Consider the following 26,844-nt stretch of genomic DNA (forward strand, 5'->3'; position numbering starts at 1 on the left):
TGGCCTGCTGCCCTGATCTATAAAGACCTATTTTAATAAACACATCATTTCCAGGGAATAATGGTTTTGCAAAATAATAAACATAACAGAATAAGCAAAGTTTTCATCTATAATACAGAACAACTGAATGATTATACTACCATCTGCTGTTCACAGCACAACATCTCCACCTCCTGAGAACAATCATCTTCAATACATCATGTAAAGATATATAGGAGTCATGGTGCTATATGGACCACTGGAAAGTATGTTCATCCTCTCTGGTTTACCAGAAATAGCACGTACATTGGATTATGGGGGATCATGCATAGTATATCTGGAGGCCTTGCTAATCAATCAATAATGAGGTAAAGACAGCTCAACTGCTATGTGAACATTAAAGACATAGGCCCTGATTTAATAAAGCTCCCAAGGCTGGAGAGAATACACTTTCACCAGTGAAGCTGGGTGATCCAACAAACCTGGGATGAATCTGGTCCAGGATTCAAAGCATTTGCTAGCAAATAGAAAATGACATTGAAGAAATCCATTCCAGGTTTGCTTGATCACCTAGCTTCACTGGTGAAAGTGTATCCTCTCCAGCCTTGGAGAGCTTTAATAAATCAGGTCCATAATTGTATACCGACGAATGAGATTCCTTAAGAATGCATTCAAATTATTGGGGAATAATTTGTTATTTTAGAACATATCAACTAAAATTGAAAGTTTATACCCTACATTTTAACAGGAACTTTTTTGCAAAATTTTTTTAATGGCTTTTGAGAGTTTAAGCTGCTTACAACTATCTTGAACATGTTCTTGGGCCTAAATTTTTTAAATTTAACAATAGTTGAAAAATTGAATTAAAGCTATTAAAAAATAAAATAAACTACTCTTATTACAGCCCCCAAAAATATTCCCTAAATTAAAATAAAAGTAGTGCAGGTTGACATTCAAAAATCCGGAAACCTCGGGACCTGAGTGTCGGATTTTAGAAAATTACAGATTTTTTTCATACTTACCAACAGACGGGCCAGTCTTCCTCTCGCAGCACCGCGGATATCTGGCACAGTTCCAGGGAGCAGGCAGCAGGGACGTCTCAAGGTGTATTTAGTTTAGCAAACAAGACGCTGTTTCTGCAGAACAGCACCATGAAAACATTAGTGGCCAAACAGTGTATTGCAGTCCCTGTATTGAAATTCGATCCGAAATTCATGCCAGGAAACTGAAGGATCCGGATTATCAATAAGCCAGATTTTAGATTGTCAACCTGTATTCTCAAATTCAGATAAGCAACTTCGAGAGTTAAGCAATTCGAGAGTCAAAATCAGCAATTGAAAAACTTTTGTACATTCAATTTTGCTAAAAATTACTCCACTCATCTCTATTAGTAAGTATGTATACTGTCAAATTTCATTCAATGCATTTCATTCGAACTCTACAAGGCTGGAGGGGATACACTTTCATCAGTGAACCTGGGTGATCCAGCAAACCTGCAACTTCAAAGTCATTTGCTATTTGCTAGTAAATGTTTTGAATCCTGGATAAGAACCATTCCTGGTTTGCTAGATCACCCAGTGTCACTGATGAAAGTGTATCCTCTCCAGCATTGAAGAGCTTTAATAAAGCAGGCCCATTGACTCAATGAACGTTATTCACATGTTAAACAACATCTGATCTTTGCCCATTTAACAGGAAAGCACATTTTTTACGTCAAATGAAGCCAATGTTTTATTTACTTTTAAAAGGTAATTAAAAAGTGACTCTCTATGCAGATTCAAAATGGGCATTCACTAATTCACTTTCACGTTAAAAAAAAAAAAATGGGTTTTGGAAAATATTAGCTGTCAATGTAGGTATATATAAAGCAAATGATTATGGATGCGTAATGTGTCTTAATTAACTCAATCTCTAGGAAATTTAATTATTAATTACCTAATAATAATTATATCATTTATTATAGCAAATTAGATCATAATATTATACTTGATTAGTATATAGTACAAGAGATAAAGGTTTATTTGTGTCTTTAATACACTCTATATAGTGGTGGCTATATTAAACTTAGCTATAAGCAGGTACTACAAAAATGATTTGTGGTAACATGCATTATGTTAATTATTGTTTTGTTGTAACATGTAGTTTAAGTGTGTGTACAGTAACATATAAAACAGTACAGTGCTCCCTACATTTTAATGAGGTAAAGAAGAGAAAAACACTTTAATTACAGAACGATAAGATTTGCCATCTGTCTATTGTAGTATGTGGTGTTGTAAAAAGGTCTTCATGTCTGTAAAAATATTTTACAAGATAACGAATATCACCACAAGTGTTTTAATGCACCATACCAGTCCAATAGGGCATCAGGTGCAGATAACTATAATATTACTATTGTTTTACACATGATTCACTAGAGCAAACTTGAAAATTAATGAAAAAAATGTAACACTAAAAAAAAAAATATTGCTAGAACATAGTGTTTAACCTGCCCAATACAATTAAGCAGGCGCTCTAAAAAGATATATATTACAATTAAAAAGTCTCATAGTCAAATTTAATCTTCTACAATCCGACCACTGAAGAATATTAAAAATTCTATCAGCATGGCACATCTTCAATTCCAAAAACTTAAGTTTTTTGCTATTAAAGCCATTATTTTCCTGAATTGCAATGGTCCACCCAGAGCTCAAACCTTAATGGAAAATCTGTGAGGCGACCTGAAGAGGACAGATTTGGAAAACTTTTGTAAGGAAGGGTGGGCAACTATTGCCAAGTTGAGATGAGCCATACTGAGTTCTACCCAAGAAGACTGAATGGCGTAAATAAAACAAAAAGGTGCTTAACCAAAGTATTAGTTTAAGGGTGTGCAACCAGCTTATCATATCATATCATTTATTATATCCACTGTAAATTCCTAAAGATGTACGAATCGAGGAGGTTTGGGATTTAATTGTAAGACTGAGCTTTCCGGTTAGCTGTATTAGAGAATGGTATCCACAGCTCTGCCAGACATACCAGTTTCCTGTGGGTATTGGTACAATAATGGTGTCAGGATTTCTACCAACGGGAATAAGGAGACCAGCATTGGCAGTATAAACTGAATAGCCAAGCCTAGAATAAGCGTTTATTGTACGTACACAGCATTAGTGTTGGTGTTCGAATTCGGGTTGTCCTTTTATTCGACCCGAATATTGCTGTTCGAATTGGGATAGACCTGACCCGAAAAACACGAGATTCGACTTTGCAAATTTGTGTGTAAAAATATGTTACAAAAAGAGGCTTTAATGTTAAAGTAATGTATTGAATGTGTGTGATTTGTGTAACTTTTATTTTTTTACAGGTTATCAAATCTATTCCTGATTTCCTGGATCACACAGGCTCTCCCATGATAGTGTATCTTCTCTAGTTTTGGAGAGCTTTATTAAATCAGGCCCATTATGCCATATATGTACGTATTATAATATTAAACTTCAAGGTAGCAATTTACACGTTAGGTTGAATTCCCCAAAATGTTTTGTTTTTAATTTTTGTAGTATTATTTCCTTGATACCGCACCATATATACAACACAAAGACCAATCATACTCTACAAATAGTGGTATTTTATCTCCAATATGGTATTATATCACTCCTATTTTATTGGTCCTAATGAAAAATTCTATGTAAACATCAATTCATAAGGATCACTATGCACGTTACTACCCCAGCTTCATTATAATTGGGAGTTTTATTAGCTGAAAGAGAAAGTAATAGGGGTTTGCTTGTGGTAGTGATAAAATAAAGCATTACAAGATCAAAAAACAAACAAGGAAATAGGGCTCTGACAGATTGATGTTCATTTTACGTGAAACGATATAGATTACACATCTAGGTGACATTGTTTTAGTGAATCAAACATCTGTAGTAAAACTGATCATAAGATAAAAGTTAGTGATGTTGGAAGAACACATGCATCTTTGGGTATTGAAGCTTTTGAGATGTAATGCAATGTTCTATAACCTTTCTTTTCTAGATATTTACAACACTGAAGACATTAAGGGTCTGGTGAATGAGTTTATTTTTACAAAATATAGAAGATTGTACATCATCCTACCAATTACATCAGAATCAAACCAGCCTTATTGTTTCAAAAAGCACTCAAGAGTCCCTTTAGTGAAGAGGTTTTTCGGGGCAGAATATCATAGAAGTGTGTTGTGTTTTAAAACTTCTGTTCAAGCAATTAATAATTGGATCAGTCTATCATATCAGTTAGGTGCAAAACTGGCAGCTGATTTGCTGATATGTACTAGAGCTTATTGCACACCTATAGGAGGTTTAAAAAAATAAAAAAAAACATTGTTATTTCTGATGTTTATAAACCTATTGGAAGCAAAGTGGTGAAATGCCCAAATCACCATAAATGCAAAAGCACATGCACATTCATATTTATTTAAAATGCAAAAATATTAAGCGACGTGTAATCCATAATCTTATTAGATAAAATGCTATAAGAATAGACAAACATAATAAATAACGATATTCATATACTATCACAGTCTCATCACATATACTTCATGTGATTTCATTATAAAACCTCTAGGTGGCGTTAAGGATACAGCGTACTTATCCTGAAGATTGTCACAATTTTGTTTTTCAATAGGATAATTTCATAGTTAGATAAAAAATGCTATAAAAAGTCATCATAATTACATACAAATTCTATAACAACCTTTCTCAGACTTTTGTAATATGGGGGAACCCTTGGAATACCTTTCAGGTCCAAGGGGACCCCCTGCTAATAATTAGCATATCCACAGCCCACTACGATTGTTTAAGTGAACAGAAAAGAAAAAAGAATGTGGTGTACTAATCTGACACCCAGCTCTGTTTGTTATTTTTGGAATATGTTTCATAATAACAATAATATTAATAATAATAATAAATTGAAACAATAATAATAATGTCCAGGAAAAAAAACACAGTAAAAATTGTAGTGTTCCTTTACATCAGTGCCCTCCTAGAATAGTGGTTAGTGTAGAAAGGTCCTCTTAGTTTGGTGGTCATTGGACATGTGCCCACAAGATTGGAGTTGTAGAGAAGTGCCCCATAGGATGGTGGTTAGTGGAGAAGTAAACTCTTAGACAGGTGGTCGGCAGGAATGTTGTTCATTGAATTGGTGGTTGTTGGGAAGAATGCTCCCCAAAGAGATAATTACAATGATCATTGGTTACTTATTTAAGTGAAAGAATTTTTTTATTGCTTAACCCCCCGCAAACTGTGGAGGAAGCCTGATTAGGTGCGTCTGCTCTATACTAGATTAGTAAAAAACTATAAACCCTACACAGAATTAAAAATTATTACAACCAGGAATAAAATCCTCTGTATGGGAGCTGTCCAACACACAGTCCATGGGCCAGAACCCACACCTGAGACACTGCAGCTGTTCACGGCTGTAACATTACCCAAAGCCAGCACAGGAAGCCGCACATTACTCACAGGCCATGCAATATTAGCAGAAGGAAGGATTTCAGAATACAATCGTCTATATCTGGGCTGTTAAATGCACAGCCAATTTAATAAGTGTCCTAGGCTCATTACAATAATAATTTTTAAAACCAAGGTGTGATTGTACCTGCCTATCCTGGAACTAAACAGCAAAGGAAGCAGAGGTAGTCTGTCCTAAGCCAACCATGTCACCTCATTGCCACTGTATTAACCAATTACTGGAACTGGTTTGTTTTTAAAGCATTATAAAGCATTTAAAATTAAAAGGACAATACGTGTTTCCACTTTCTTTACTCCTCCATGCTGAAAAAATACATTTGTTATCAGATGTTTTATAGATGTCAGTAACAACTTGTTAATCTCTTTGAGCAACCACCATGCAACCGGAATGTTTAAAAGTTCATTTTGGGCACCTGAAAAGTGGTCATTTTCTAGCAATTCTTTTACCTATGTGAACAAGCCCTAAGTATTTTAAAATAAAGAATAATACCATAAATGTCCAATTTCTTGTGCACATGGAAAGAATATAAAGAAGCCAGTATGTGGCAAGTATGCCAAATTGGTTATGTTTTTTTTTTAGATTATACAAAGATGCATCTTTTATGAACAAATAGCACATCTTACACATATGAGGTTACAAATGTAAACTAAATATTACTAAAAAGATCAAAAGAATTTTTTTTTAGGGTTGTAAATATTTAAAGAAAACCTGTGCTTTGTATTTAAGTGTAAAAAGCTTTAATGCCCATCCAGCAGTACAAACTCACATTTCCTTCACTCCCCAGTCACTCTGTTCATCCGATAAAACTTGGCGATTGGCTTACTCCTGTCACATTTGGGTAAGCTTCAACTGGATGGTGGGTGAACAGAGAGGTGAAGTAATAAAGGCAAATAAGTATGCAGTTGGGAAGGAAAGAATTAAAGTCTTTCTTTGGGCCAAGCACAAATTAAAGCAGAATTAAAATAAGAAAAACTCACGCACCCTTCAGAGGTTTCTTGGATCAGTTCCCGAGTCATATTGTAATCCGTCTTCGTCCTGGCATGGAGGAAGCGTGGGACACCATCATCTTCTTTCCTCTTCTCCTGCCTCTTTCCTCTGCCTATATCACCCACTACGTCACGCACTGCGCAGGTGTGTGATCAGGTGACGTAACCTGCTGTAATTTATGGGAAAAAAAGATTGCCAATCCCACTGTGTATGTGTGAGATCAGCATTTTTTCCCCCATTGAAGAAAAGGCTCCTCTTGCTCATGCCCAAGCTTGAGCATGCGCAGATGGAGCAGCCAGAAACACTCTGGGATGGGAGATCTCTGGCAGGCCTCCTGGGAGACTGGTCTCTTTTTTTTTTTTTTTTTTTTTTTTAGTGAACAGTCATTCTTTATTTTTTTTATTCTGCCCCATTTCCACTAACTCCTCTTAACAAATTTCTGTTGCTTCCTAACCTTTGATTTGCTCTTCAAGCAGTGCATGTATGCTAGGTTTATTGCCAAATGCACCTATCAATTACCATTAGGCACTGCATCAGGACTGTTATCTGGTTAGTAAGCCTGCACTAAGTAGAGGATCTATCTAGGAATGCACAAAGTAGAGTGACATTTACATTTCAGAAGAGCATGGAAGTGAGATGTAACTACCCTCCAAACAAAGTGTCCAGTGAGCTTTTAGGATCTACATTTTTCTACCATCATAATGGGTCACTGCTGAAACAGTGATTCTGGATCACAATAAAAGATAACAACAGTAACAAGTTGTGACCCACCAATGGTCAGGAACACACTTACATTTCACTTTCCACGTACATTCTGCAGTTATGCCATGTCCCTTGTAGTTCTTTACGATTAAGCACTTAAACCTGTACAGCTAATCAAGGTTGCTGTAGCTCCAGAATGCAAAATCCCTCAGATGCTGGCTTGTTCACTGCACACTGCGGGGTCTTTTCTGGGCCAGTGGCAAGAGTTTTGTATGTGCATTAACAGAATAATCATTCTCATGGCAGATATCTCACTTCAGCATGTGCTACATGAAGAGTGTCAAGTGCTTCACAGCAGATTCACTGGCTGAATATCACATTTTATTTCCTTCTTACATTTCCCAGGACTCACACATTTTATTGTTCCTCTAAGGAGCAGGGCAGAAATGGAAGCCATGCTTGGTACATCTAAAAAAGTGATACATTTCCAGAATAGGTAGAAATATCCAGGAAGATCTGGAGTCTGTGAACTTCCACCTTTGTTGCAGATAAAAAGCCAATGGATTTTTCTTCAAACTCTTGCCTTTGAGTCCATTTTTGAATGCATCTAACTAAAATATTTAGTAAGTTCAATTCTGAACTAACCCTGAAAATGTAGGGTTCATTTTTCTGTGGGACCCTGCCCCTCAAATAAAGAGAATGCCATAGGAGAATGTGAAACGTAATTTGGAGTATGAGCATGTTAACATGCACATGCTTCAAAACCTGCACATGTGATTTGGTAATCTAAAGCTGCATACACACTTGCAATTTTTGTCGTTGGAAAGGATCTTTCACATTCCTTTCCAACGACAAGGGAGTGCACGATGCATGAACGGTGCTGTACATACAGCACCGTTCATGCTCTATGGAGAGGGGGGGGGGAGAGCGACGGAGCAGCACCCTGCTGCGCGCTCTCCCCTTCCCTTTCATTAGGATCGGTTGTCGTCCATCGTCCGTGGATCCGGCAGGACGGTCTTTCGGACGATGGACGACAACGACTGTACACACGGCAGATTTTCGCCCAATAATTGGGCGATGCCGATTATCGGGCGATAAAAATCTGACGTGTGTACGTAGCTTTATTATTATTATTATTATTATTATTAAACAGGATTTATATAGCGCCAACATATACTCTGCATTCTAGGATATGAAAGGAAAAAACAAACAATATTTTTTTGCAACTTAATATATGCACTTGTCTTGATATGAGTGTCCTGTAATCAGACTGGGAGAAGGGAGTTTAGTACCAGGAACTAAGTGCTGGTAGACTCACCATGCTACTATTTCTTCATTATTCAACCATCAGGTTAGGGAAATGTTTAAAACTTTTACAAACTTTTTCATTATGATAAAAAAAAACATGTATTAAAGTCTCATTAATAATGTACAAGATGTGCAGTCCACTACTCAGAGTAAGCTGCAGCATTTCCCAATGGGATAAATGTTATGCCACAGTTGCATAGACTGCACACTTGGACAGGTCCATATGAGGTATTTCAGGATTTTCTGAGGAAACTTAATTCTAATGAACAAAACCTAAATGACAAACCAGAGACAAGAACCTGCATTACTGAATGTGTTGATTCCACTTGAATGAGATGTCCAATTACCATCACTTGGCCCTAATTACGGGAAATTCCACATGAATAATATCTGGCAGTACACAGAAACTGTTCTGTTGATGACAAATTCTAAATTTAGGCCCAAAATCTAAGAATATAAGGATAGAGGCCACAAGCAAATATGCCTCAAACAATCCTATTAGCACACAAAAACTAGTGATAGACAAAGCTCCTTGTTAAAAGAAAAGGTCTAAAAGTACTGAAACTGATAATAGAAAAGATTTAGGATAAGGCTGGTTTCAGTACTTAGGTGAATTTTAAAGTAAGGAAAATACTGCAGAAACACTGGTACATTTAGCAAAAGTAGATACAGCGGTATACTTGTACTTTTAATAACTCTATATACCTTTCCAAGGTATTGTAAATCCATTAATACCACTTAGATGTATAACCAGTCCCAAGGCGGCTATCTACTTTTATACAAAATGCTCTTTATAAGTTCTGTTATCTAGATGTACTGATTGCTTTTTTTCCCTGAAATCTCCATTGCTTCTCAGTAATCCTATGTATGTTCAGGGCTTGTGTTTGCAAACAATGCGCAGTTTAAGCATCACTCTCCTGATAATGCCAGGCTCTTTATTAACATATTACCCTTTCACGGTGTCATCTTTAAAAACAGGAGCCATGCTTTCCGCTGACATGCATTCAGAGGTAACAATAAATACAATTACATTTTCTTGTCTGTTCTGATTTCAGCACAGCCTGTGTACATTTTTCCAGGTGCAGAAAATTGATGTTGCTACAAGCTATCAAGGAATACCCAAGGAGACTGCAGAGACATTTCAAAGTTTTGCTAAGCAGCTGTGTGCTTGTAATTGATTTTGTGCAATTTAAAACAGATGCAGATAAAGGGAAAGCTGGATGTTAGCGTGCAGCCGGATGAATGAAAAGGGGAGGTTGATGTTAGGGAACGTTTCAATCACTCCTGCTAAGTGTATTGTTCATCTGAAGTACCATCAATGCGGGCATTAGTGAAATTAGTGCTACCATGAGAGACATTGTTGCGACTTCATTTCAAATCAAATTCAGTAAACTGTACAGGTAAATGCTTTTAAAGGAGTTTTTCTGTTAAAGAATGAGACAGGTCTAATGGAAAAAGCAGAATAATGTTTTAAAATGAGATTCTGTTAAAAATCACATAATTTAACCATTTAATACTTTGAAGGAGGGGACGCTTGTATGGACCCCCAAGGAACTGGCATAGTGAAAATGTTAAATAAATTTACAGAACGACATTGGGGGACTGCTCCCCGATCATGTCAGGTAAGAATTATAGCACGTGAACATTACTTAATGTGTCTGATAAGAACATTGTTGTTAATCAATCCTTACTTAGCTTTATCAGAAGCCCATTTAAAAGAAGTCAATAATTGAATTCTGACTTGAAATCTAATAAATAGGACCTTTTACAAATAAACTTAAATGTAAAGTCAATTCAAGAGGTGATTTAAGTTTCCTTTTTTATTTTAATAAAAGTAACCCAACTATTGCAGATAACTTCAAATTGTATGAATTATTTTTTTTACATTTTGCAGTTCTGCAAAGCAAAATTAAAGGGCAACTTCTAAGAAAGATCGGAGAAATGTTGAGGTTTTTATTTTTCTTAAAAGATATTTTTTTTTTCCCTCCATCTGAAACCTTAAAAAAAAACACTGCTTCCTTTATCCCGCCAACAGATAAGCTGTAACTCCTAAGGATGGAGAAGAAGAAGTGGAACTAAATAGGTGATTGGTGCTTATTGTGGAAAGCAATGTCTCTTCTATTATACCTATTCTTACCTGCCTGATCGCCTCCCAGTTGTCAAATTTCTCATTTGAAGCTCAGCATTTGTTTTTACTGAATAAAGCTCCTACAACATATTTTAAAAAATACAAACAAAAGGCCACCTGAGTTGGGTTGGAGAGCAGCTGCGCTGCTCTCAAGAGTTATTACATTATTGATGTCCTAATGTTAAATTGGGCTCGATTTTAGGTAATACAAATGTTTCTATTGGATGTTCACCTCCTGTGTTATTCTCCCTATCTACTTTACCCCATCTTGTTTTTCCATACAGGTGACCCCATTTTATTTTCAGTATTGTTATTTCTAATATTGCAATGTTATTATAAAATGACACTTTTTGTACCACAGGACTTTGTGATTGCAGGCCGTGTGGCCCTGTGTTTCTGTATGTGCCATTTTATGTATGAGCCTTGTTATGTCGTTATTACACAATAAAAAAGGATTGCAACAAAAAAAAAATACAAACAAAAGAACCTATAAGGGTTTATCACATTTTTCAAAAGTCATAATGCAATGATTGCTGGAGTTGGATAAAAAATGCAGTATCTTAGTGTCCCTATACAACAGGGCTGAACTGTGACAGTATGAAGCAGTACAAGGAAACAGTCAGTTCATGCAATGACATAAACTACAATAAAAGCAGTATGGGACCTTTAAGGTATTGTATATAAACAAATACATGAAGTTTTAATTATTAGAATACATAATTTTGTTAGAACAATCAAATCAAGAAAACAAAACAATACAAATTTTCAATTCCAAAACATAGTCAAAAAAGGCAATTGTGGTCACAAGTGTTAGATCATCCAGTCACAAAAGCTCTCTCAAGAAGGAGACTGGATTCTTGTTTGTAGTGAAATACTAATCATTCACATGACTAGACTGTGCATATGATGATGTACCCCTGGTGTTTCAGTATCTTGAAGCATCATCTGTTCTTTCCAAGCAAATACGTTTCACCCAGCAGATCTCAATCCATTCTTTCCCTAGAGCAATGATTTTGTTTGTCCCATGTTTCCAACACTGTCTAATTCTAATAAAACTTCATGATATGAGGAAGACAGTTGTACCTTAAAAACTGACCAATAAGTGTGATCCAGTACAGCAGAGCAGCTATCAAGGAACTGAATAAAAAGGAATCATCTTACCTGCTGTGTGATGGTTTCCCAAGGTCCATGCAGTAGTCGAGGTCTATAGCAGGTATGAACTCTGCTCCAAATGTCTTCAAGTGTCAGAGGGCTTCCATCTATATGAATGAAACAGGAAGGAATGTCAGATTTCCTGTTATATTTTCTTTTTTTATAATTATTTTGCAATTTTAGTAACTTATACCCCTCTCACCACTACACCCCCTGCCTGTCCTCTGTAAGCTTTTACTTTGATTATTTTATAGCTCCCAGGTTCACCGCTGGGTGACATTCTACTTCCTCTTTCTTGTCCTCTTCTCTGCCTCATATACCTTCAGCTCCACCATTGGTTTACACTCAGTATCTTCTGTCCCTTACAAAAACTATTTGGATGAAATGTCAGACCTGAACTAATAATACACATTCAACCAAAATATAATCTTATTGGTTAGTAATGTGCATCAGTCCATTATAAGTTACTTGGAGGCCAACAAACTTTCAGCCTAATAACCCATCCATGATCTGGCTCACATGTGTTAGTTTATTTCAAAAAGTTAAAATAGAAGATGTGAAAAATTCTACACTTTACATCCATGTAGTACATTATATATGCTGATATTATAGTAAAAAAAAATATGCTCCAGTCAAATGAGAACATGTTATATTAATACTATTTCAGATGGATGTCCTGCTCACCCAAAATATAATTTTCAACCTGATGCAACGGCTGTGCCATTAAACCTTATGGCTGTCAGTGCCTGAATAGTCTTGAATCTTCCCTATTTAATGTACAGCGCTGCGTAATATGTTGGCGCTATATAAATCCTGTTTATTAATAATAATAAACATTCAAAAATACAAAATTGTTCTGAAGTCCCAGGCACCTTCTTGTAAAGTTGCAGTCTAATCCAGAAGCACTGTGAAAAAGTTGAGTCTGTCCCCATGAATTATGTAGGGTAAACCGAGTTCACTTTCTCACATTCACATCGCAGTGTTTGCTGAATAGATTCACTATCTGGCTTTGCTTGTTGCCTGAAGTTTCCTTTTTACATACTGAGGCAGGTGGTAGAAATCTGAACCTATTTCTAAAAATCCAACCTATTTTCTTTTTACTTTTTGCTGCTGCACACTGGGAAACAAGGTTTATTTAGCTTTTGATGCGAAATTGGCACTTGCTTTTACCTCAGCAGGTACGTGTTTTACAAAATAAAATTCAAAGCCAGCCAATCAGCACCTGTCACAACAAGGAGCGCCAGCCATTTCTCTAAAGCAAGCTTGCTGCATCCTTTTGGCCTCCAGATGTCTATAATTAAATCTATGTGTAAACATTAATGTTGTGCATCTTCCACAGGGAGTCTCGCTTGCCATGCTAGAAAGGTGTATTCCGGGAAGAACTGCTCGGTTATAGAAGCAGCAAACAGAAAGGACTAACAATTGCTGGACTGTACAGTAAGTGGAGCTGTTGGCACACCATAGACAGACAGGGATACGCTTCTGGGATCCATACTTTCCAAGCCTGGATACCAGCAGTCATGTTTCAACACCTCTGACTGCCCAATGCTGACAAACTAAACAAGTTGTTTTGTCTCTGAGAGCTTTTCAGTCATGATTAACTGCTTCTAGTGTACACTAATTATATAAAAGAATCCCGCTTCCATAGAATTTGTTTTTTGTAGACTTTTTTATTATTTATTATGCTTTAAATTTTTTATGATCTTTGCACTGATTTACTATATGTTTAGATGGCTGTTGTACTTTACATCCTTTACATCCCATTGTTTTTTTTTTTTTAATTACCTCTTACCATCTGCAGAGTGTGGAATCAGAAAGAATGTATAATAACGTCTGCATTTCATAAATTATAAACTTGACATTCAGTTACTTAATGGTTGTTAATATGACTGAAGTACCATTAATCTACACACATAAGGCAAAAAACAGCTTAGGGTATAGACAGGCAGCATGCAATCATTAGTACATTGGTTTTTTCTCACACAAGTCAATGTATATGCAAAAGCAGAAGAAAAGTTAGGAGTAGCTAAAATTAAAGCAATCCATAAGCAACTACAATATGAGCTGCTCAAATCAAAACTATTCCACAAGTAGTTAAAATCAAAGTCATTTAGAAGCAGCTTCAAGCTAATCCTTAGGCAACTCAAACCAAAGCAACCCTGAATGAGCTGAAAGGTACTTCTTGGGCAGCTCAAATCAAAGCAACTCACAAGCAGCTGGAGGCATGCTGCATTTGGCTCACTTTGGAGTACAAGAGCTTTCAAAGGGTTAGTCTATTTAAAAAGTCATATTTAGGGTATATGATGGGGTTTTACCACCCTCTGGCATTTATATATCCATGTGATATCCAATGCCAAGATTTCTAGGCCATAAACAGCCTTTACACTACAGCATTATAAAACATTGTTTTGCCAGAGATTATCCTGTGTTTTGCAGCACTTTCCTTTGTTTTAGTGCACATTTTGCTGATTTTTGTTCCAATATAGTGTAACAAGTCAGGAAATTACACAAAACGTGTATACATGCAGTGCCTAACTCAGAAATTTTTTAAAGCTGGGTGGGAAGAAATTGTAGGCGGGTGGAAGCCCATGATTGTGACCCAACGCTTCAGTAACCACACAAAAACAGCTGGGTGGTTGCTGAAAAGTGCCGGGTGGTGTGCCCAGCTAAAATGGGCTGGGGAGCACACTGACATGCATGCAGCAAAGTCCACAAAACCCACCTTAATATTATGAGCCTGATTTATTAAAGGCCTACAAGACTGCAGAAGATACACTTTTTATCAGTGAACCTGGTTGATCCAGCAAATCTAGAATGTATTTCTTAAAAGTAATTTGCTTGCTATTTGCTAGCAAATCTTTTGAATCCTGGAGCAGATCCATTCCAGGTTTGCTGGATCTCCCAGATATCCTCTCCAGCCTTGGAGAGCATTCATAAATCAGGGCAATTGGGTCAAAGCAAAGTATCATTAAAATGCTATTGTGTGAACTCACCCCTAGTCTTTGTTTCTCCTTCTGCCCAGAAATATATGTCCCCATGTCTGTTGTTATTCTCCATAATAAAAAAATAAATTTAATAAATAAGAAAAGGAATAGGAACGTTCTATAATGGCCACCTCGGAGTGCACACCCAGGAACTCCATTCCAGCGAATCATAAATCTTATCATTAGAGTCTGTGACAGATACAACAATATATTAAGTGGTTTACCACCTAAACATATATCAAGACACAAATGTCATGGTGTAGTGAGACTTAAAGCCCCTTTTACAAATCTCAACTGAAGTGTGTTGCAATGCCTAGATGTAAAGCCAGGATTAAGGCTGAACTCCTGATATATAGGCAGATGAAATACAGATATGACAGTTGAGCTCCCATCCAGAGGAATTGTATTTCTATTTATTCAGTCCTGGAAATAACACAACTTCTGACCTACAGCAGAGCCCTGTGATGCAGCTTCACATTCACTTATAGGTCTTCTTACCCCTTTCCATTAACAGGACAAGGAAAGGAGTAGCACCATTCTGAAAAGGTCAGTTCCCTGTCAATACTATTTCCTGCTATCAGCATTCCTCTTGTACTGCAGCTTGTTTGGCTTATTGTTGTTTCTGCCTCCTCTTTACTGAGCTCTGCTGTACAGAATGCAAATTGGACTGCAATTTGCTGTACCAAGTCATATTCAGGACCTTATACTAGTTGCAAAAAGTACAGTGAAAGATGGTGAAGACAAAGCTGCCTTCATTGGTGCAAATTATTTATGTCTGGAGTCAGCTTCAAAGTTTTTGTAAACTCGGTCACTAAAATCTCACGAAAACTTTGAATTTTAAAGTAATTTGAAAAGTATTTTTCAATATTTTATAAATCTGTAGTTTTTAATATATATATAATATTTGGTGATCATGATATGAAGTGTTCTGGCACTTCCTGCCATCACATGACAACATTCTTGTCCCTATCTCCCAACTGTGGTGTCAACCATAACACACTATGGTGACTACAATATATGTTATTATTAGCAGCAGCATTATTATAAAACAGCAAAATACCCAATAAGCTGGCTCTGAAGTAGAGTACAGGGGCTTGGTAGCTGATGGAGTATAGGACTTGATATTCCTAGTGAATCACTTCTGTTTCCTGAACTTCCTGTGGTATAACTAGGCTCTCATCCTCTTCCTCATGGAAACCCTGCAAAACAGAATGAAGAACATATTCAATTACATTCATTCAGAAGCATTTTTCTGACATTTCATAAGCACAGCATGATTTCAGAATCCCCATGAATTCCAGCAACGCAATTGATTTTTCAGCAGAGCACAAAGGAATTTACACAACCAGCAGTGTTTACTTGGAAAGCTGTAAGTTTTTCTAAGATATTTAGCAGTAAATGCTGATGACGATGCAGGGGTGGATTTTGAATACTGGAGCCTGAAGGCAAAAAAAAAAAACCCTGGCACCCAAACAGCACCCATGGCTAGAGTTACTTTTACAAAGAACATTCTGTGGTTTTAGTGGTCCTAATAGTTAGCTCCAGACTTGACCCGAATTTGAGCATATACAAGTATGATATTTGTCTTTAACCTTGTTCCTGTAGTAAAAAACAGCTTTCCTACTACATAATATGTCATCACCAGATAATTGAGAGTCTTGTAGGGGCAGCTGCTGGAGGAGGGATCAACAGGATGTCTAGGTTTGTTCCTATTGATGTAGTAGCGTTGACACTTCCCCAGAACTACAACTCTCATCATTCCTTTCCATACAAAGATTTCTTTCTGCATCAGATCTGCAGATATCCAGGATTTTGTTGCCCACCATGCTTTTGGGCCCAGCAAACCATTGCCATCCACCCAGGAGCATCAGATTCAACAGTGAGCAAAGTGCAAATCTTTAAACAACAACTATGCAGTGACATGTTGCTTTTGATAACAACCCCGTGATCCGCGTGCAAAAAAAAAAGATTCCCAACCTATATAATTCACCTAAATGGAAGAGGTTGGGACCGGGGTTGAGTCTGCAACAGAACACTGTGACTCACTTTGGTTCCGAAATGGCCCTTAGGATCATTGACAAACGCAGTGTATCTGTACCAGACCCAATCAGCTATAAGGACCGGTGCAGGGAGAATAGCTACTCATAGACGGCAGTCATCATCTGGCGTCTGGATTGGCTGAATGGTAATATACCTGTCATTGAAAGATATAGTACATTTAATTAAAAAAATACCAGTTCCAGTTTGGAATTTCCAAATGCAGTTGGGTTTTCTAAACAATCCAACAAGATTCGATCCAAGTTAGACTTTTACTGCTCTATTTATGACTAATAAAACCTTAGGATCCCATAAGCGGTACATGTTTTTTTTTTACAGATTACATTTTGCTGAATTTGCACAGGTTTAATGTTGTCGGTTTAAATGCAAGCAATAATTGGCAGAAATCTTTAATAAAGAGTCAGTTCACCCTAAAGGCAAAGGATTATGTAATTGTTATCTATTTAGCCATCTTCCATTAACTGGGTTTTTTTTTTCTATTGTCATAATACAGCTTTTCTGCTATAACTCCAAAGCCAGCTAACAAGGCACATGGCGGTAGTTTAGGTCAGAGAAATAAATTTAATACAATAATTTTAATTTACAATGTTCCCTAACACTCCAGAGTTAATTAAGTCTAATCACTTTTAGTGTACACAGTTTCTTCTAACAATCATTTCCCACAGAGCAACTTATATACTTACATTGACTATAGATGACTTCAAGTCGCTATATAAACAGTCTTATATCATTATTATACGTGGACTCACTGCTCTTTCACCATGCACAGCCAGAAATCAAGTGTAAACTATAATAGTCAAGTAGAACCTACTGCTGACACTGTGTTCAGAGTCCATCATTAGGACAGTAATTTCACTCTGCAGGTGAGAAATAGATATAATTGGCAGCTGACATGAGGCGCAGTCAATACATTTAACTCACTGCCCATAAAAAAGGACCTGGGGAGAAAACTGCTGGTAAAAACAGCACTTTAAGCAAAATCAATGCTCTAACTATTTAATCTGCAATTGATAAGGGCTTGCAAAATACTAATTTTAGGGATATTATCTTTCAGGCAGGGAATCGCAGTAACCTATAGGTACCAAACAAAAAGGATGTTTTATTAATCAGAGAATTCTACAACACTGAATATTGCACGGCTGTGCTGCTAATGATTGCTGCAATCTAGATAGTGTTCATTACTTTTAAGTGAATCTATCATGGAATAATATCTATGTATAGTTATTCCCATTTCCAAATGCAGAATTATACTTAAAAGTATAGATAAAATGTAGCATAAAGGAACCAGAATCTAAGAATGAGTCATGCATAGACTCCCAATTGTAAACTACCTTTTAAAATTCTATTTCTCTTTCTTTACTTGTAAAAGCAATAAAGCCATACCATGTGATCTGCACATGTTCCCCAAGCCTTAGAAAGTAGTAAAGCCACAAAATCAGAATGCCACAAATTCAGCATGATTTTAAAGATTAACTATTACTGCCACCATTAAAGGCTTATCCAAACTGAAGTTTGGATGCAGGAGTACATCCCTGGGTCACTAAAAAGTTGCAAAGTGTTGAGAACTGGTACTGCAGCCTCCTTTTACATTTATGGTAAATAGCTCAAACTCCAAGAGGATGTAAAGGAATGCCATTGCAAGCAGAATGCTGTATTCCTGATCCCAGGCAATCAGTGTTCTGTTGTCTTGGGAGTAAAGAGTCTAACTGTGCATACAATGAACATATGAATTGTATGCAGGCAGGCTCTTGGTTGCAAAAGGGGCAATAACATAAACTTGCCTGCCTGTTCAAAATTTTTAGAGTAAACTTTCCTCTCCTTGTTTCATCATGGGCTCTGCCATCTTCACCCACCCTCTTACAGGGTTGGTTCTTTGGCTAGTCAGAATGACACCCTGTTCACATGTTAATATATTTCCAACAGCGAAGGGTTTGTATAAATGCCTGGCATCATTCAATGAGGTGTGCATGCACAGCTTAGTGTACCTTACCGAAAAGTTTGTGAACAGGCAGGTAAGTATGTTTTATTGCAGAAGAGACATTGCCCCTTCCTTCTTCATTAAACAACCTGCTTGCAATTTTTTATTTTTAAACCTATAGTTTCAATTCAGTAGTAAATATTACCTACACTGCCTTTTGACCCATACTGGGCTGTTACTGATCCTTGACTAGTGCCTAAATGATCTATCCTGCCATCTGAATTGCCAGATTTCTCATTAATAGGAACTGGTCTGTCTGTGCCTAAAAGAGGTTTTCACAATGTATTTACAGGTCCAGCTGCTGTTAGCTAGGTCTTTTCATACACCTATATTTACCAGCACTGACAATTATTCCATTAGTTCCTTAGAGATATTCAATTTACTGCTTGTAGCTGGTTTGTACCTGCATAATGAATCCTATACTGACACTAATGGAAAGCTTGTTTCACCTATATGTATCTTACTATCACATTAACTATTGTTAATTTGTTCTTAAAGACTGCTAACCCCTTCAGTAAGGCCAATACATTGAGTTTATGGTTCGGATTTGCATACACTTGAACCCTTTGGCTTTCTTCTTGGACCCCTAATATTTGGGGCTCCATACACTGATCTTAAAGCAGTTAAAGTTTTGTATATTAGGACTATTTCAGATGACACTCGTGGCCAAAAAATGCCCAGTATTTTATTATAATAGCATTTATATTGGAAAGTATGATATACAAGTAAAGCAGACTAAGTAGTAAGTAAAATGCTATTGCTGCCCAGGTTCTAAAATTAATTCATTGAATGGTTGGTGTTCTGATCCCCAGCCTTTCACAGTTTCAGAATCACTTGCCCAGAATATTTCTATACTTGTCATGCAGTTCTCTGTATGCTTGTTCCAAGTATGTGATCAACAATATCCAAAAGATCAGCTTTTAATGCAGAAAATTAGCAATTTCAATAAATTCTCAGTACAGGTCCACTTTAAATATAATTTATTTTGGAAGCTTATTACCTGGTTTGATACAATTTGTGTGTATGAGATTAGATATGTATAAATATACACATAGGTATGTATTAAGACATCATATTATGTACTAGGAAGTTAATTAGACTGATGTTTGCATTATCAATTACAGGTTTACTGTAAACATTGTATCTTATGGAGTTAATGTTTCTATCTCACCATTGCTCCATGCAGTAAATGGGCTATATAGAGCTCTTGTTTACTTCTTAAGCAGCTTCACGCTAGACAATCCCAAGGTCAGCCATAATGATTGCTCAATGCTGCAATGACCTCCCGCATGCTCGACAATTCTACTCCTTCTTGCAAAAAGTCAAGTGCACTCTTCAAATCAGTTCACAGTGGATTGAAGATGATTTGAATTGTATCCAAGAAAAACAAAACACATTTATTCACAAGCTTGAAAATGCCAATTCAAAGAGGGTATTATTAGAAGATTGGAAGGGGTCAACTTGGGTAAATTTCTTTGAAAATTTTATGTGCTGACTGTTTTTTTTTTTTTGTCTAAAACAAAAAAGAGCAAAAATAACAAAAGCAGCTTAATATTCTCCAAGCAGTGTAGAAGAAATAAAGATGGCAGCCCAGGACCCTGCACCTTTAAGATCATGTCAGCAAAGCAGATTGTCTATTTCTATCCTGATGTTCCTTTTAAGTTATAATAAGTCCATGGTTTTTCAACTTTAAAATATATTTAAGAAAAGGAACATCATGCAGGTATTAGAATAAAATAGTTAAAGAAAGTAAGATGGTATTGAGAAATCTTTCCAAAGCTTAAGTGGCGTTTGCAGGAATGGTCTTTCCAGACAGAAAAATGACATAAAATTGTCAGGCAGTGCCACGTCAGAACAGAACATTGTAAAAAGATTTTAAACATTCCTTTACTCCTGAACCTGCAATCCATTATTATAGTTCTGGTATAACATTTCACACTTCATGTTCAACCATGTCACTTCTGACCTGTGACAGAAGATGCCACCTAGACTTCTACTTGCAAAAACCTGTGCCTGGGCCACCAAAAATTTGTCCACATGATTTTTTTTATCGTGGCCGCTATTGATAGAATAAAACCTATGGTGGTTTTTGCTCAATTTTATTTATAGGTTCTGAATGTTTGTAATTTTTTTATATTTATACACCATACACAATATGACCAAATGTTTGCGCACACCTGACCACAACACCTATTCTATTCCATAAACACTGACATTAATATGGAGTTGATCCCCGTCTTTCTGGCTATATTACCATCTACTTTTTGGAAAGGAACATAAAATGTGGCTATGGAAATGTGTGCGTGTTGAGCCAACAAAGCTATGAGGTTAGGTACTGATGTTAGTTGAGAAGTCCTGGCTCACAATTTGAGCTCCAATTCATCCCAAAGGTTTTAAATAGTTATGACATCAGGGTTCCTTCCAGGCCACATCATTTCATCCACACCAAACTTGTCATATCATGTTTTTATGGACTTGGTTCTGTAAACAGTCATGTTGGAACATAAAAAGTCCAATCAATGATCCAACCAGGAATAAAGTTTATTGTTGCCTGTAACATAATGAATTCATAATCTCGCCATGAATTTCCTATTATAGGGTAACAACCCTCTGTCTATGTCTCCCAGCTGTGCTCCGGTGAAGGCAAAGTCTACTTTTGTCACCATTAGGAAAGCCTAACTGAAAAATCCGAGAATTGGTGATCTTACAATAAACTAGTACTGCTGCAAACAGACTTCAAGAGATCAGCAGTATTGAGATCCCACAAAGGATAAAGAATAGGTGAAAAAAAGTAAAATACAGTGGTTTATGATATGCTCTTCCTTATTAAACTAAATGTCAATTAGGATTTATATCTACTTTATTGTCTAGATTGTAAATTCTTGCACTAAAAAAAGCCAAGTGACACATGGAAGAGTTATGGGTTCAACCCACTTAAGAAAAATACAAGATTTTGTTTCAGCATACTTAGGAGTTTCTTGTTTACACTACTTTCTCAACATCTCTAAATTCCATTTTAAATCCAGTGCAATTGCAGTGGCAGCCAAACAATATGACTCACTTTACAAAGACCAAGGAACTGTCTCCATAAAAAATGCCAGAGGTTTTGAGAAGTCAAGAGAAAAAATTCATAGCCTGGGGACTGGTGTGTACTGTCAAAAACCACAAACCCCAAAACTCATCATTATGTCTTCAGTGTGGCATCCAACAGGGGCATCCTTCAGAAGAAGGGGATACACTTTTCATGATCATTTGGGTTTTTACATAGGGACTGAATTGAAATGGAGGAGGGCCCAAAAAAAGATTTATTACACTAAGTAAACATTCAGCTTCCTCTTTCTGCTAAAACAGGAACAAGATGTATGTAGCCTTATAATGGGCACGAAATGAACATTTTCCAATTAGAGAACATTCATTGCATATTAAAAGAATTCAGTGAAGGCTTGTAGAATAAGTGACCTTTACTTATACTTGCCATATAAATTAACAAAAGTGAATAACAAAAGTGAGTGAATAAGTGAATAATAAAAGTGAAGTACCGGTATGTAAAGTGAATTTATGCCAAAACCTTTCTTTTAGATTTTTGAGTTTGGGGAGGGGGTTTCAGGAACCTTTTGATCGTTGTCTATAACCCTATTGAAATGAAAACTGACAGGTTCTAACAAATCAATCTTTATCCATAATTATCCAGAGTATCGGCTTGTGTTTATATTTTAAACAAAAACTTGACATGATCTACCATATAACTGTTTACACAAGACATGATTTAAGAATAAAGTTATTAGGGATTTCCTTCCCATTTCAGTTTTTAGCTGGCTATGTAGTTATAAACTGCCAAAAAAAAAAAAAAAGTCCTTATAACCACAATAAGGACATACTGTATACTGTTTATATACACAGTGCCCCTAGAAAGATCATTTTGATGTTAGGAGGAAGTCTGTCTTTTATGATAACACTTGGAACGATCATATCATAACAGCACACATGCCACCCAATTGAGTAGCCCCACTTTTGGAATTGGGAGACATTGGAACAGCATATCTCATGCCTTTGTACAGGTATGGTCAAACTAATTCTCCCCTACCTAAACACCTAACCTGACCCTAAACCCTGTTCCCCACCCCAAGTGTTCATCTGTGGGACCCTAAAAGTGAATCTTCTCCCCTTATACTTAACTTTTATCCTGGTACATAGTCACTTTCTCCTAACCTTGGTGTCTGGTTGGTGAGATCCACAAAATGATGGCTTTTTAAAATCTCCTGCCACTTCTAGGACTTATGTTTATTGACTTTTATGTTAATTACACACAACCTATTATCACAGAATTAAAAAAGGTAATTAAAAGTGTGCTTCTTTTTGTCCAATAATGGGGGCTTCATGATATGTTACAACAGGAGGCAAGAATCAGAATTACACTTGCATATCAAAATAGAGCAATCTTTGCACTTAGCATGTCCATCGCAAAGGGCTTTAGATTCTTAGCTTGTCCCTGGCAAACTACGCCATAAGCTTTGCATATCCATCATGTATTCAGTATTTACGGTACACAAAGCAAAAGTCAGGTGCTCATTATGTCTCTGGCAATGTGCCAGTTATGGTTAGCATGCTCCTGGACAATTGCTTCACTTATTATGTACCATACACCTCAAGTACAGTACATAAAGTAGGTAAAGTTGATCTAATCTCAATCACTATAATCTTAAATAAGCTATATATTGTTAATGTAATATTAACTCTTACTGGTAATACAATGGGCAATGCCTGGTTGACCAATTTGTTTTTTTCACTCATTGGGCTTGATTTAATATTGCTGGAGTGTATACACTTCATCAGTAATGCTGGGTGATCCAGCAAGTAAGGTTTGTGATCTACTTTCTGTGGCTGTTGAGTGTCTCATGCTCAGTAAAACGCTGGCAGATCGTACCCAGTGCTCAGCATGACCTTCACCATGGCACTGAGCTTCCATGCCATGCACAGCAGCATATTGTATCTGAAAATATCACTCTTTCTATCCTCAGTTCATCGCATATGTATGATATATGAAAAGTGCGCATGTGTGGACCCTACAAAGTGAGACAGGAGAAGGCATTTATAAACTGTATGTTTAGTGTATGTCCCTACATATAGGGCCTGATTTATTAAAGATGTCCAAGACTAGAGAAGAAAATAGGCTATCATGGGTAATCCAACAAACCTAGAATGGATTCAGTCAATGATTGAAAACATTTTCCAAATAATAGGAAATTATTTTATGAAATTCATTCCATACTCTAGATAGTCTATCTTCTCCAGTCTTGTAGAGCTTTAATAAATCAGACCCATGATGTAGTAGGTTCTGTAGCTTATATGTGTTCATAACATGTGGATAATGTGGCAGGTTTGCATGTGCACATTTTGTATGGACACTTGTGTGGAAATGCATTGTCCCTAAACTGAGTGGCCATACTATTAGACTAAATCATTTCATTGTCTGTGAGTCTTCAGATGCAACTGAGATTCTCCTTTAATATTTAAAAATATTTTGATTAGGTGACATATGAATTTAAACAGGGGAGCTACCAAATTAGAAATGAAAAACTAAATAGTTTAAGTTAGTCTAATCTAGGAGCTGAGGACTATGTCTATTTATTAGCAATCACGGAAAATAGAAGCTGCTGTTAGTTTGTTAACAAGTTGGACTAATCTATCTCCTAAAGCTGCATACACACTTCAAATTATAATCATTGGAAAGGATCTTTCATGATCCTTTCCAATGACTATGCACTGCAGTATGCATGAATGAGTGCTGTACATACAGCACCATTCTGCTCTATGCAGAGGGGAAAGCGATGGAGCGGCACCCTGCTGCGCCCTCCGCCCCTTCTCTTGCATTAGGATCGTTCGTTGTTCATTGTCCGTGGATCTGCCGGGACGGTTGTTCAGACGATGCACAACCTGTGATGTACACACTCCAGATTCTCGCCCGATATCGGCCCTCAGCCATTGGAAGTGTGTACCTAGCTTAAGTTTTGCTCAGATGTAGATCCATGGCCTCTATACACGTTTTATCAAGCAGGACATTGTATGCTGCAGAATAAAGCAATAGTGCTTCCTTCTTCAGGATATTGTGCATATTCAATATAGGGAACACTGGTCAAACTGGTCAGAGTTGTATACTAAAATCAAAAAAAGTGATTTTTGTATTTATACAGTGACAGTATGCTTTTGCTGTATTTACACAGTGACAGTGCCTTAGCTTTTCTTTAAAATGGTAGGCTCACTTTTCAAATACATTTGTCCATTTAATATACAACAATCTAAGCAAATCAAACAAATTTGTAAATATAAACTCCAATTTTCTTTTTTTTGAGATCTGCTCTGAGGTAATTTAAGTGTATCAGTTAAAGTTTTCTTCTATTTTCTGTATATTCAAACAAATCCATATCCCCAGCCTTTCAATGAACATATTGCAAGCGATACAGACAACACTTCTTACCAGGTGCAGCACAATAGAAACATAAGCAGATATCAATTTTAAATAAATTCGCATTACACATTTATTTAACACAAGAACAGGGCAAAGTTCTGCATCCTGCTAATGCATTTTAGTAAATCCTAGCTATAGTTATATGTAAGTATGGTTTGATCCCTGCACCCAATTATAACTGAAATAGAGGCAGGCAAAGGGAACCAACATCAGAACAGGATTATTGCCGAGATTAAAAAAAAAAAAAACACAGAATGACAGCAATTTTTATACTATAATAAAATCTAAGATCATTATTCCTGACTTTATCATTTTTTTCATGACAGATTCTGTTTAATCCATGTGTGCTCCCCATTGCACATTAATATACATCTAGCAAGTTGCCTTGTCAGAACGGCATTAATTAAAATATTGCTCCCTGTAGAATGATGATTATTTTTTCACATTTTTGTTAATTTCTCTGCTGATTATAAAATATATTCAGGGTAATTTGAAAAACCCTTAAAGTGCGGGTAGAAAGTTATATTAGTCCAGTGACCTGATACCAAAAGTTCAATATTTGTTCTGGTCACAAGGCTTTGATTACCCCTGGACACAAAAGGATTACACTAGTCAAAGTAAAAAGAAGGACTGATACTGCCACCCCACTAATGCCTGTGAGTTTGGAAAGTGAGCTGATACATGGGTTACAGGAAACCATTATAATTGAGAGATTTTGTGAATATACTGGGTCATCATGACTCATGATGGGGTGAGCCATATCCACTTTAACAGATAACATAGCCAAGTCAGGACAGAAGCAGAAATCAGAAATGTATTTGCGTAGTAATGTTATAAAATTAATATTAGTTCATCAAAGTGAATAAAGCATTAAAAAAAGCATATGTATTCGGCTTGAAATAGGATTGTTAAAAACAACACTCAAAAGTTCATTTTTAACATTAGTTTAAGATTTGTTTTTTCATTTGTCATATCAACTAAGATTTGAAAAAAAAAAATTAAATATCTTTACTTTTTTGCTAGGAAGCCTCTAAAATAGATGCCTGATGTTAGGTAAAATGAAAGAAATCAATATACATCCTTCATTTTATATATTCTTGGGAAACTTGTATCAATGTTATAAGAAGTCTTGAAATAATTATCATGCACTTGTTATGTTATTATAATTTAGTCATTTTAATGAAAAAGTATATTCTTTTCAATGTTTGGGAAGATAATTATATAAAAGAGATCTGCTTGATGCAAATAATCATCAATATCTTATATTTTCTATGAATTGTAATGAATTTTTTACGAGGGGTCAGTGAGTAATAAATAAAAATATTTGTATGAGAGGTTTAAAAAAAGTCCTTTTAATCTACTGTGATGTTAACAACATAGTTTGGCAAACAATTTGCCATGCAATTCAGTAGGTTGCATGTGGTTCTTTATCCAGAGAAGAAAAGGCATCTGACAGTACTGGAAGTATTAGATTCCTGCAGCGGCCATAGTGCTACAAGAAAGGGAAAATTTGAGTTGCCTCCCATCAGAATAAGAACAAGGAATTTTTGCAGGCTGATCTGTTTGAGTTTAACGCTATGTACACACCCTGGATGATTGTTACCTGAGACAAATGATT

General features: G+C 36.4%; 1 protein-coding gene across 1 annotated transcript in view; it reads right to left on the minus strand.

Moving 5' to 3' along the window:
* ATG10 (autophagy related 10) overlaps positions 1 to 26,844 on the minus strand; it is a 75,386-nt gene that overhangs the window by 18,925 nt on the left and 29,617 nt on the right. The window contains 2 exon segments of the mRNA XM_072416202.1: positions 11,750 to 11,847; positions 15,785 to 15,923. Of these exon segments, the coding sequence (XP_072272303.1) occupies positions 11,750 to 11,847; positions 15,785 to 15,923 (237 nt within the window).

This window comes from Pyxicephalus adspersus, chromosome 6 (genome assembly GCF_032062135.1).
Source record: "Pyxicephalus adspersus chromosome 6, UCB_Pads_2.0, whole genome shotgun sequence".
NCBI classification, from domain to species: Eukaryota; Metazoa; Chordata; class Amphibia; order Anura; family Pyxicephalidae; genus Pyxicephalus; species Pyxicephalus adspersus.